Below are 13504 nucleotides of genomic sequence, written 5' to 3'. Positions count from 1 at the left end.
GTTCCATCATGGGTTCGCGCCTCCATAGTATCCAGAACAAAGTATTGGTGCCTTAGGAAGGCAGTGTCTATTATTAAGGGCCCCCACCACCCAGGACATGCCCTCATCTCCTTGTTACCATTAGGAAGGAGGTACAGAAGCCTGAAGGCACACACTCAGTGACTCAGGAACAGTTTCTTCCCCTCTGCCATCCGATTTCTGAATGGACATTGAACCCATGAACACTACTTATTTTTTGCACTACTTTAACTATTTGAGTCGAGTCGCTTTTTAATGTCATTTCGATCATAAACTACTGGTTCAGTACACAGTAAAAATGAACCAACGTTTCTCTAGGACCATGGTGCTACATGAAACAATACAAAACTACACTAGACTATGTGAGACAACTCAAGGCTACACTAGACTACGTAAAACAACGCAAAAACGACACTAGACTACAGACCTACACAGGACTATGTAAAGTGCACAAAACAGTGCAGGGCAGTACAGTAATTAATTAATTAATAATAAACAAGACAATAGACACAGTAGAGGACAAATTTCAATATAATAATAAATGATGTAAGTGTCAGTCTAGACTCTGAGTATTGAGGACTTTGATGGCCTGGGAGAAGAAACTGTTGCACAGTCTGGTTGTGAGAGCCCAAATGCCTTTTCCCAGATGGCAGGAGGGAGAAGAGTTTGTGTGAGGGTTGCGTGGGGTCCTTCATAATGCTGTTTGCTTTGTGGGTGGAGCGTGTGGTGTAAATGTTTATAATGGCAGGAAGAGAGACCCCGATGATCTTCTCAGCTGACCTCACTCTCCACTGCAGAGTCTTGCGATCCGAAATGGTGCAATTTCCGAACCAGGCAGTGATGCAGCTGCTCAGGATGCTCTCAATACAACCTCTGTAGAATGTGGTGAGGATGGGGGGTGGCAGATGGACTTTCCTCAGCTTTCACAGAAAGTAGAGATGCTGCTGGGCTTTCTTGGCTATGAAGCAGGTGTTGAGGGACCAGGTGAGATTTTCTGCCAGGTGAACACCAAGAAATTTGGTGCTCTTAACGATCTCAATGGAGGAGCTGTCAATGTTCAGCAGAGAGTGGTCCTCCATGCTCCCCTGCAGTCAACAACCATCTCTTTTATTTTGTTCACATTCGGAGACAGGTTGTTGGCTCTGCACCAGTCCGTTAGCCGCTGCACCTCCTCTCTGTAAGCTGACTTGTCGTTCTTGCTGATGAGACCCACCACAGTCATGTCATCGGCAAACTTAATGATGTGGTTCGAGCTGTGTGTTGCAGCACAGTCGTGGGTCAGTAGAGTGAACAGCAGTGGACTGAGCACTCAGCCCTGGGGGCCTGTGCTCAGTGTGATGGTGTTGGAGATGCTACTCCCAATCTGGACTGACTGAGGTCTCTGATGCACCATCAATAACTCTCGGAGACGGGAGGCGAACGATAGGCTTTTATTAGCAGCAAAAGGGCCATCTCGGAGACTGAGGGAGGAGCAGTGCCCCAATCGCCTTTATACAGGGGTCTGTGGGAGGAGCCACAGGAGCAGTCAGCAGAGGGGCGTGTCCAGACAGGTATACATAGTTTACCACAGTCTCCCAGTCAGGAAGTCTAGGATCCAGTTGCAGACATATATATACTTACTGTAATTCAGCTTTTTCTCTATACTTAACATGTATTTCATTGTACCGCTGCCATAAGTTAACAAATTTCACGTCATGTACTGACCTTGATTCTGATTCTGATGTATAAAATCATGAGTGGCAAAGATAGAGTGAATCTTTTTCCTCGGGGTGGGCATCAAGAATTAAAGAGCCCAAGTTTAAGGTGAGTGGAGAGATTTATTTGGCACCTGAGGGGCAATTTTTTTCACCCAGCAATGGTCCACATATGGAACGTTGCCAGAAGTGGCTGAGGCCGGTACATTAACAACATTTAAAAGACGCTCACATGTGTACGTGGATAGGAAAGGTTTAGAAGGTCATGGGCCAAGTGAGATCAGCTTAGATGAGATATCTTGGTCAGCACGGATCAATTAGGCCAAAGGGCCTGTTTCCATGCTGCTACTACACTGAGCCCTGGGAGGTTTAGCAAGACTGCCTCAACAAAGTAAAACATGACCAATGCTTTCTGACTTTCAAGGTAGAGTTGGGGATGGAAACTTAAAAGAATGCGAGTGAGAGGGGATATCATGCAATGTAAGCAGACTTTAACAAGTGTGTGGATGAGCTTCTTGTTATGTAGAAAATTATGGAACCAGTACGGGACCGCTAAGGAATCAGTCAGCATAGACACAATGGGCCAAATGGCCTATTTCCATTCCTTGTGACATTATAAATATGACCTACTGTAAAAGGTTAGCAAGGGACAAAATTGGGCCTCTTGAAGATCAGAGTGGCTGTCTATCCATGGAACATAAAAGGATGGGGGGAGATCTGAAATGGATTTTCTTGCATCTGTTTATACTCAGGAGATGGACACAGTGTCTATAGAACTGAAGTATTATGGCAATGAGATCGTGATCTGTATACAGATTACAGAGGAGGCGGTGCTTTCTGTCTTAAGGCAAATTAGGATGGATAAGTCCCAGAGCCTGACAAGGTATTCCCTGGGATCTTCAGGAATGCTAGTGGAGAAATTGCAAGGGCCTTAGCAGAGGTATTTTAAAATCCTTGGCTGTAGGTGAGGTGCTGGAGGATTAGAGGATAGCTAATGTTGTTCCATTGTTTGAGAAAGGCTCTAAGAATAAGCAAGGGAATTATAGACTGGTGAGCCTGGTGTCAATAGTGGGTAAATTATTGGAAGGTATTCCAAGGGTCTGAATATGTAATAAGTCTTTGGATAGACAGGGCCTGATTAATCAACATGGCTTTGTGCATGGTAGGTTAAGTCTAACCAGTCCTATAGATTTTCCAAGGAAGTTATCAGGAAAATTGATGAAGGAAAGGCAGTGGATATTGTCTACATGAAAGACTTTAGAAAGGCCTTTGACAAAATTCTGAGTGGGAGGTTGGTCAAGAAAGTTCAGTCACTTAGCATTTAGGATTCGACATTGGCTTTGTGGGAGAGGTCGGACAGTGATCATAGACGGTTGCCTTTCTGACCGGAAGCCTATGACTGGAGGTGTGCCGCAGGGTCCATTGCCGTTTGTCAAATGCACCAAACTGCTGATGTGGAAAAGGCAAAAGGTGGGGTGTGTGTTTCATGATAAACTCTCAATGGTGCTCTGATGTGGCAGTTTTGTTGAATTCATTTTCCCCCCAATCTGGAACACCTAATGGTCAAATGCCATCAATTTAATTTACCTGGGGAGTTCTCCTCCATAGTCCCGACCACAATTTACATGTCACCAGTGACCACTATAATCAAATGCTCATGGTACTTCATGATGCCATCTCCAAACAAGAAACAGTCCATCCCAGCGCACTTCAACTCATAGTCTGGAGCTTCACCCAAGCTTGTTTGAACTAGAGGGCCCAACTTACTAGATCACTGTTACACTAAGATAAGGGATGCCTACTGTTCCAAGCCCAGACTGCAATTCAGTAAATCGGATGACTTGGCTGGCCTTTTCCTACTGTATACAGACAGAGGCTAAAGAGCAAAACCAGAGATTAGCACAACCAAGTGGTGGTCGCAGGAGGAAAAGTAGCAGCTATGGGATTGCTTAAAGTCAAATAGGGCTGTTCAAAGACTCATCTGTGGATCTGAATGGATACACCATGGTTGAAATGGACTTAATTAAAACAGCTGTAGATGGGGGTGTCCCCACTAAATCAGAGACTTCCTCATTCAGAACCCCTGAATGAAACATGAGGTCTGACATCAGCTGAGAGCCAGATCCGAAGCATTCAAGTCTGGCCTACGTGCGGTCCCAGTACGATCTCCAGAAAGCCATCTCATGGATGAAGTGACAATTCTGGACCAAACTTGAATCAAAGAATAATGCTCGACTGTTGTGGTAGGGCTTCAATACTATCATCCTATAATACTATCCTCTTACAAAGTTAATCAAGCGATATTGGTAACTACTGGGTTTCACTTCCAGATGAGCCTAATGCCTTCTATCCTTGCTTTGACTGTCATAACATAGAGCAACCATCACAAACTTCCACATTCCCATGATCCTATGATTTCAGTCTCTGAAGCTGATGTGCGAGCAACCTTCAGAGGGTGAACCCACAGAAAATATCCAACCCAGACAGGGTACCAACCAAGTACTAAAGACCTGTGCTGATCAACTAGATGGAGTGTTCACTGAGATCTTTAAACTCTTGCTTCGGCAAAGGGAGATACCCACCTGCTTCAATTATTCAAAGATTCAAAGTACATTTATTATTTAAAAAATTATAAATTGCCTTTTAGTCTCCGATTCTGCCAAAGGGAGGTTTGCGGCTGCATCTTAACGGACTCATTCCAACATTAAAAAATGGGCAAGGAAAAGACACACATCAACATCGTTGTCATTGGACACGTCGATTCTGGCAAATCTACAACCACAGGTCATCTGATCTACAAATGTGGTGGAATTGATGAGAACCATCGAAAAATTTGAGAAGGAAGCTGCTGAGATGGGCAAAGGATCCTTCAAGTATGCCTGGGTTTTAGATAAACTGAAGGCTGAATGTGAGCGTGGTATTACCATTGACATCTCTCTTTGGAAGTTTGAAACTTCAAAGTACTACGTCACCATCATTGATGCCCCAGGACACAGAGACTTCATCAAGAACATGATTACTGGAATTTCACAGGCTGACTGCGCTGTGCTGATAGTTGCAGCTGGTGTGGGGGAGTTTGAAGCTGGTATCTCAAAGAACGGATAGACAAGGGAACATGCTCTGCTTGCCTACACCTTGGGTGTCAAGCAGCTCACCATTGGTATCAACAAGATGGACTCCACTGAACCCCCATAGAGCGAAGCAAGATACAATGAAATCACGAAGGAAGTCAGCACTTACATCAAGAAGATCGGCTATAACCCAGCAACTGTAGCATTTGTTCCCATCTTTGGTTGGAATGGCGACGACATGCTAGAACAAAGTCAGAATATGGGCTGGTTCAAAGGTTGGTCAAATACCAGGAAAAATGAAAACCTCACTGGTACCACACTGCTTGAAGCTCTCGACTACATTCAGCCTCCAGAACGCCCAATAAAGAAACCTCTTTGTCTCCCTCTCCAGGATGTCTACAAGATTGGTGACATTGGCACAGTACCAGTCGGTCGGGTTGAGACAGGTGTTCTGAAACCATCCATGTTGGTGCAGTTTGCTCCCAATCCAGTCATCACTGAAGTGAAATCTGTGGAAATGCACCATGAAGCCTTGCCAGAAGCTCTTCCTGGTGACAATGTTGGTTTCAACATCAAGAACGTCTCTGTTAAGGATATCCGTCGGGGTTATGTTGCTGGTGACAACAAAAATGACCCTGCAGTACAACCTGCTGGTTTTACTGCACAGGTTATTATCCTGAACCATCCCAGTCAGATATCTGCTGGCTATGCCCCAGTACTTGATTGTCATACTGCTCACGTTGCCTGCAAGTTCAGTGAGCTGAAAGAGAAAATTGATCATTGATCTGACAAGAAATTGGAAGATAGCCCCAAATTTGTAAAGTCTGGAGATGCAGCCATTGTTCACATGATACCATCTAAGCCCATGTGTGTTGAGAGCTTTTCTGAATATCCACCTCTTGGTCGCTTTGCTGTCCGTGATATGAGACAGACGGTGGCTGTTGGTGTTATCAAGTCAGTTACTAAGAAAGATATGGCCACAAAAACCACCAAGGCTGCTGCTAAAGTATTAAACAAGAAGTGAATGTTACCACTGGCCACCAAGATCCAGCAAACCTTGAGACTTGCACCAAAATGTTTATACATTACCAGCCAAATATATATATTAATAAGAGACTGGATATTGACAAAGATGCATTGAAAGAAATTCAGAACGAAAGGATAAGGAATGTTGGATTCTAAATGTAGATTCCAAAGTTAGCAGTGTAATTGCAAATATCCTTTCACTAATTAGAAGCTGTTTTGGTTGTGGAATGATTTAAAACTAATAAATATTCAAAACCAGTAAAAAAAAATGTATAAATTAGACAAACTTGAGATTTGTCCATGTACGGGTAGTCACAAAGCAAGAAATCTGAAAGAACCCAATTAAAGAAATAAAAATAAAAGACCAATATCCGATTTGCAAGAAACGAAAACCACAAATTATGCAAAGAATTGAAGCAAACAACAACATTCTGAACTAGATTGAGTCCTCGGATCCAAGCTGATGCCCAAGAAGAGTGTGGTGACCTGTCTCAATGACTATCACCCAGTAGCACTTACAGTACATCCAGTGATTAAGTGTTCTGAGAGATTGGCGATGTAAAATATCAACTCCTGCCCGAGAAGTGACTTAGATCCACTCCAATTTGCCTACCAGAGCAACAGGTCAACAGCAGATACCACCTCATTGGCTCTCCACTCAACCCTAGAACATCTGGACAGCATAGGTCCATTCATCAGGATGCTCTTTACTGTTTACAGCTCAACATTCAATACCATCATCCCTCAAACCTAATCAATAAGTTCCAAACCTTGGTCTCAATACCTCCTTGAGCAATTGGATCCTTGGTTTCCTCACTTGCAGACTCCTATCATTTTAGATTGGCAACAACATCTCCGCCAAGATCTCCATTAGCGCAGGTGCACCACAAGGCTCAGTGCTTTGCCCTCTGCTCTACTCATTTTACACCTATGACTATGTGGCTAAGCATAGCTCCAATGTCATATACGAGTTTGCTGACAACACCACTATGGTTGGCTGAATCAAAGGCGGTGATGAATCACTATATAGGAGGAATACTGAAAATCTGGCTGAGTGGTACCGTAACCTCTTACTCAATGTCAGCAAGATCAAGGAGATGATTATAGACATCAGGAGGAGGAAAGCAAAGGTACACAAGCTGGTCCTCATCGGAGTATCAGAGGTAGAGAAGATTAGCAACTTTAAATTCCTCATAGTTTTTATTTCGGAGGACCTGTCCTGTACCCAGCATTTGTGCAATTGCAAAGTGGCAGCACTTCCTTAGGAGTTTGAAGAGATTCAGCATGAAATCTGACAAACTTCTATAGATATGTTGTTTTTAAAGAACAAACAAGAGGAAATCTGCAAATGCTGGAAATTCAGTTAACACACACAAAATGCTGGTAGAACACAGCAGGCCAGGCAGCATCTATAAGGAGAAGCACTGTCAACGTTTCGGGCTGAGACCCTTCGTCAGGACTCACTGAAAGGAAAGATACTAAGAGATTTGAAAGTAGTGGGGGAAGGGGGAAATGCGAAATGATAGGAGAAGACCGGAGGGGTGGGATGAGGTTAAGAGCTGGAAAGGTGATTGGCGGAAGTGATACAGAGCTGGAGAAGGGAAAGGATCATGGGATGGGAGGCCTTGGGAGAAAGAAAGGGGGAGGGGGAAGCACCAGAGAGAGATGGAGAACAGGTAGAGTGATGGGCAGAGAGAGAGAAAAAAAACAAACAACCAAATATTGTCAGGGATGGGGTAAGAAGGGGAGGAGAGGCATTAACGGAAGTTAGAGAAGTCAATGTTCATGCCATCAGGTTGGAGGCTACCCAGCCGGTATATAAGGTGTTATTCCTCCAACCTGAGTGTGGCTTCATCTTGACAGTAGAGGAGGCCATGGATAGACATATCAGAATGGGAATGGGGCATGGAATTAAAATGTGTGGCCACTGGGAGATCCTGCTTTCTCTGGTGGACTGAGCGTAGCTGTTCAGTGAAATGGTCTCCCAGTCTGCGTCGGGTCTCACCAATATATAAAAGGCCACACCGGGAGCATCGGACGCAGTATATCACACCAGCCAACTCATAGGTGAAATGTCGCCTCACCTGGAAGGACTGTCAGGGGCCCTGAATGGTGGTGAGGGAGGAAGTGTAAGGGCAGTTGTTCCGCTTACAAGGATAAGTGCCAGGAGGGAGATCGGTGGGAAGGGATGGGGGAGGACGAGTGGACAAGGGAGTCGCGTAGGGAGCGATCCCTGCGGAAAGCAGAAAAGGGGGGGAGGGAACAATTTGCTGGGTAGTGGGATCCCGTTGGAGGTGGCAGAAGTTACGGAGAATTATACGTTGGACCTGGAGGCTGGTGGGGCGGTAGGTGAGGACAAGGGGAACCCTATCCCGAGTGGGGTGGCGGGCGGATGGGGTGAGGGCAGATGTGCGGGAAATGGGAGAGATGCGTTTGGGAGCAGTGTTGATGGTAGAAGAAGGGAAGCCCCTTTGTTTAAAAAAGGAAGACATCTCCTTCGTCCTAGAATGAAAAGCCTCATCCTGTGAGTCAGCTGGTGTGATATACTGCATCCGGTGCTCCCGGTGTGGCCTTTTATATATTGGTGAGACCTGACGCAGACTGGGAGACCGTTTCGCTGAACACCTACGCTCGGTCCGCCAGAGAAAGCAGGATCTCCCAGTGGCCACACATTTTAATTCCATGTCCCATTCCCATTCTGATATGTCTATCCATGGGACTCCTCTACTGTCAAGATGAAGCCACACTCAAGTTGGAGGAACAACACCTTATATACTGACTGGGTAGCCTCCAACCTGATGGCATGAACATTGACTTCTCTAACTTCCGTTAATGCCTCTCCTCCCCTTCTTACCCCATCCCTGACAATATTTAGTTGTTTGTTTTTTTTCTCTCTCTCTGCCTATCACTCTGCCTGTTCTCCATCTCCCTCTGGTGCTCCCCCCCACTTTCTTTCTCCTGAGGCCTCCCGTCCCATGATCCTTTCCCTTCTCCAGGTCTGTATCACTTTCGCCAATCACCTTTCCAGCTCTTAGCTTCATCCCACCCCCTCCGGTCTTCTATCATTTCGCATTTCCCCCTCCCCCCACTACTTTCAAATCTCTTACTATCTTTCCTTTCAGTCAGTCCTGATGAAAGGTCTCAGCCTGAAAAGTCAACAGTGCTTTTCCTTATAGATGCTGCCTGGCCTGCTGTGTTCTACCAGCATTTTGTATGTGTTGTATAGATATGTTGTGGTGAGTTTATCGACCAGCTGCATCACAGCCTGATGTGGAAATATCAATGTAGTAGAAAATCCAACAAAAATTAGTAGATACTGCCCAGTGCATCACAAGGAAAGCTCTCCCCACTACTGAGCACTCAAAGCGTTATTGCAGGAAAGCAGCATCCATCATCGGGGACCCCCATCACTCAGGACATGTTCTCTTCTCACTGCTGCCATCAGGAAGAAGGTGCAGAAGCCTCAGGACTCACACCACCAGGTTCAGGAACAGTTACTACCCCTCAACCATCAGGCTGTTGAACAAAAGGGGATAAGTTCACTCAACTTCACTTGTCGTGTCATTGAAATGTTGTCACAAACAATGGAATCACTTTCAATTACCCTTCTTTTGTGTTTGCACAGCTTGTTGTCTTCTGCACTCTGGTTGAGTTCCCTAGCTGGGCTGTTTGTCATCAGTTCTGTTATGGTTATTGAGTATGCCACAAGAAAAGTTGTATATGTTGTGTATATGTTTATATCAAAAAGTTCAAAAGTAAATTTATTATCAACGATCTGATTGTGAAAATTTGCAGATGACACCAATATAGAAAGTCATAGTGGACAGTGAAAAAATATATCAAAGCTTGCACCAAGATCTGGTCCAGCTGGAAAAATGGCAGATGGAACTTAATGCAGACAGTGTGAGACATCAATAGGGTTATAAAGAGAGCTTTCAGATATTGCCCTTCATAAATCAAAATATTAAGCTGTTGTGGGTGTTATGAATAAGACGATGCTGAGGCCTAATTTGGAGTATTGTATGCAATTCTGGTCACCTACATACAGGAAATATATGAGATTGAGAGAGTACAGAGAAAATTTAGAAGGATGTTGCCAGGACTTGAGGACTTGAGATATAGGGAAAGATTAAATAGTTTAGGACTTAATTGCCTGGAGCATAGGAGAATGAGTGGAGATTTGATAGGGGTATACAAAATAGTATGTTATAGATAAGGTTAATGCAAGCAGGCTTTTTCATTTGAAGGTCATCCGAGGTGAGACTAGAACTTGAGGTCAAAAGTTAAGGGGAACAGGAAGGAAAACTTCTTCACTCAGAGTGTGGAACAAACTGCCAGTGGAAGTGTGGGTGCAAGTTTGATTTCCACACTTAAGAGAAGATACATGGATGGATGCGGTTTGGAGGGCTATGGTCCAGTTGTGGGTCAATGCCACGAGGCAGAATAACAGTTTGGCATGGACTAGATGAGCTAAAGGGCTGTTTGTGTGCGGTAGTGTACTATGACACAACACCAGGCAATAGTTGCAAGAGATCACATTTATAAAGTTCAGAAAAGTGGTGTCAGAGGTAGGGTAATGAGAAAGGCAATTGGTACACTTCATCGGTCAGGGCACTAAATATTAAAGCTAGGGCATTATGTTGCAGTTGTTAGCAAGGCTGTGTCTAGACTATTGTGTACAATTCTGTAAGCATGGTATAAAAAAGACATTAAAATAGTGCAGAGGTTTTATAAGGATAATGCTAGGGTTCAGGCCCTGAATTATAGGGAAAATTTGAGCAAGCTAGGATTTTATTCTAGGAGAATGAAAGTAGGAGATTCAGAGGTGATTTTATAGAGGTGTATAAAATCATAAGGGCCATAGGAAGAAGTCAGAGGGATGACCTCATGGAGGTGTTTCAAATCATTGGTATATTGGATTATTATTGTCACATGGCCCGAGGGACAGTGAAAAACTGTTTTACATCATGCAGATCATTACACAACATCAGTGCATTGAGGTAGTACAAGGGTAAACAATAACAAAATGCAGAATTAAGTGTTGAAGTGCAGTGCAGACAGACCATGGGTGCAAGGGCCTTAATGAGGTAGAATGGGAGGTCAAGAGTCCATGTTATCGTACCAGGGGACTGATCAATACTCCTATGATAATTGGGTAGAAGCTCCCCTTGAGCCTGGTGGGACAAGCTTCCGAGCTTTGAATGGAGATGGAAGAAGAGAGAATGTCTGGGTTGGGACATGTTTCTGCTGTCAGCCTTACAGAGGCAGTGGGAAGATTATTTTTGTTTCTTTAGTGATACACCAGAGAGTAGGTCCACCCAGCCCTTGAAAACACACTGCCCCAGTGACCCCACAATCCCAATTAACCCTAACCTAATTACAGACAATTTACAATGACCAATTAACCTACCTAGTATATCCTTGGACTGTGGGAGAAAAGAGCAGCACCCGGAGAAAAGCCACACATTCCATGTGGAGGTCGTACAGAGACTCTTTACAGAATGGCACTGCAATTGAACTCTGAACTCTGGAATGCCCTGAGCTGTAGTAGTATCGGACGGACCACTGTGGCACACCCAAAATACTTGAAGCAGCTTAGACACGCACCGTGGATATTGGACTTGTTTCGTGCTGGGTTAGTCTACAATTGCAAGCCACCCTCTCACGGATCTTCTGTGTTTTGTTTCTAGACGTGCCCAGCGTCATTTTCCATGCACAGGTTTCCTATGGCAGCAACCCAGTCGGCCCGACAAAGCTCATTTACAACCAGGTTGATATCAACAACGGCCAAGCATACAATGCCAGCTCTGGGAACTTCATTGCCCCCATGAATGGGATCTTCTACTTCTCCTACTCACTGCTTGGCCAGACAAATTCCCTGGACACCTTGGTGCAGCTAATGAAGAATGGGGTGGCTCAGAGCTACATCCATAGCCTACTGCATTCTGACCAGGCGCAAACTGCTTCTATGTCCATCATCCTGCCCCTTGTCAGGGGAGACATCGTGTGGGTGAAGCTGCTGCAGGGTAGCACTTGGAGTGAAAGGAATTCTCTAAACTTTCAGGGCTTTCTCTTGAAGAGGACTTAAAGTCCCACTGTTGGTTGGGTATACAGGGTCCCACCAAGTTCCTTGTGCCCCAGCCGCCAATTTCCCCATTGGACCCTCAATCAGCCAATATGCCCATTGGCAACCCTTTCCTTCCATCTGACATACCCTCCCCCATTCCCATTGCCAAAATCTTCTCGAACTTCCCCTCCCATCATCAACTCTCCCCTCAGATTCTCCCACTCTACTGAAGGCATTTGCCTAATTCTCCCAGGACATCCTGACAGATATCAGTACTGAAACCTCCCCATTCTAAAGTTCCCCTGATCTCTCACAACCTCCCCAACTCACTCAGAACTCATTCTTCCTGGTTATCTCCACTGCACAGCTACCCACGCCTGACCCCACCCGCCCACCGATCACACTTCCTCCCAGATCCTGAACCCCTCCCTTCCTGTCAAAGCCCACGCTCTCAACTCTTATTTGGTCCCCAGTGCTCCCTTTTAATCTATCTCCCACTTCCTCACCTGACTCAGAATGACTCCTCCTCTCTAATCCCAGCCCCACCGCTCATGCTTAATACTTTTACATCTGACCCCTCCTAATTACTACCACCCCAATCTAACCCAGACCCTTTAACACCGTTTCACCGGAATGATGGAGCAGACTCGATGGGCTAAATAGCCTAATTCTGCTTCTATCTCATATCGGCTCAAGGATTTCCTTTAATACCACCCAAACCAGACACTTTCTTTTAATACCATCCCCTTTAACATCGCTCCATATCTAATGCACCCCTATAATTTTAATTCCAATTTAACCCTACTCTTTAATCCCAATCTGCCCCCCAATTGAGCAGGACTCCTCAGTGTGAATTAATTTCGTTCAGCTTGAATAAATCCAACATGGACACCTGCTGCTGTTGAATTTGGAAAACTTTATTGTCTTGGATCTGGTTTAAAGTGCAGATTAAATTTGCCCCCTCTTCCCGTCCGTCACTTCATGGGAGGGAGTACAAGAGACTTGGCAACGGTTGGGAGGGGGCCATTCAACAGTGTCGAGTGAGGATGCCTGGTTTCCAAGGCAGAACATCTCATCAGTGGAGAAGAGAAGGTTCCGCTGAGGTTGCACTGGAAGAAAAATACAGATGGGGGTCAGTGAAGAACAGGACAGGTTTAGTCACTGCCTCCCAGGTCTCAGAGAAGCCAGATCGACCCCACCTCACCTGTGTCTGTGCATGTGTGGAGTTTCTATATTTTCCATAGGTTTCCCCCACATCCCAAAGAGCAGGCATGGAGAATGAGCTGTAATCATCTGCTGTAATTAGCACCTCCGCCCACCCTGTGTACATGGACGATGGGTTATGAATTGGGATTGGTGTCAATGAATGGCGGTTGGCTGGCATGAGCTTAATGGGCTGAAGGGCCTGTGTCCAAGCTGAACAACTTTGTTCCTTCTGTGTTTCCAACTGATGCTAGATCCAGCAGTTGTGGACTGAGATCAGTGGATGGTGGCGGGGGGATAGAGACAGTGATCTTCTTAGGAAGAGTGACCCGCCAGAACTCAGACTAACAACCTTAAGAACTCAGCCTCCACCAGGACCCATGACACCCTCACCCAGTCATCCTTCCTCCCTCCAGCACCCCAAC

General features: G+C 45.2%; 2 protein-coding genes and 1 pseudogene across 2 annotated transcripts in view; 2 read left to right on the top strand and 1 right to left on the bottom strand.

Moving 5' to 3' along the window:
- The window catches only part of LOC140732973 (complement C1q tumor necrosis factor-related protein 3-like), a 30387-nt gene extending 17617 nt beyond the window's left edge, over nucleotides 1–12770 (top strand). The window contains exon 4 of the mRNA XM_073055708.1: nucleotides 11500–12770. Coding sequence (XP_072911809.1) covers nucleotides 11500–11897 — 398 coding nt within the window. The 3' untranslated portion in view covers nucleotides 11898–12770. The remainder of the gene's footprint in view (nucleotides 1–11499) is intronic.
- Nucleotides 4357–6055, top strand: LOC140732955 (elongation factor 1-alpha 1 pseudogene; annotated as a pseudogene).
- A 2-nt stretch (nucleotides 12771–12772) lies between the features above and the next one.
- LOC140732962 (IgGFc-binding protein-like) overlaps nucleotides 12773–13504 on the bottom strand; it is a 64163-nt gene continuing 63431 nt past the window's right edge. Inside the window, exon 21 of the mRNA XM_073055697.1 lies at nucleotides 12773–12985. Coding sequence (XP_072911798.1) covers nucleotides 12952–12985 — 34 coding nt within the window. The 3' untranslated portion in view covers nucleotides 12773–12951. The remainder of the gene's footprint in view (nucleotides 12986–13504) is intronic.

Source organism: Hemitrygon akajei, chromosome 1 (genome assembly GCF_048418815.1).
Source record: "Hemitrygon akajei chromosome 1, sHemAka1.3, whole genome shotgun sequence".
In the NCBI taxonomy this organism is placed as follows: Eukaryota; Metazoa; Chordata; class Chondrichthyes; order Myliobatiformes; family Dasyatidae; genus Hemitrygon; species Hemitrygon akajei.
The sequence above is the reverse complement of the archived record's forward strand: the minus strand, read 5'-3'. Positions and strand labels throughout refer to the sequence as shown.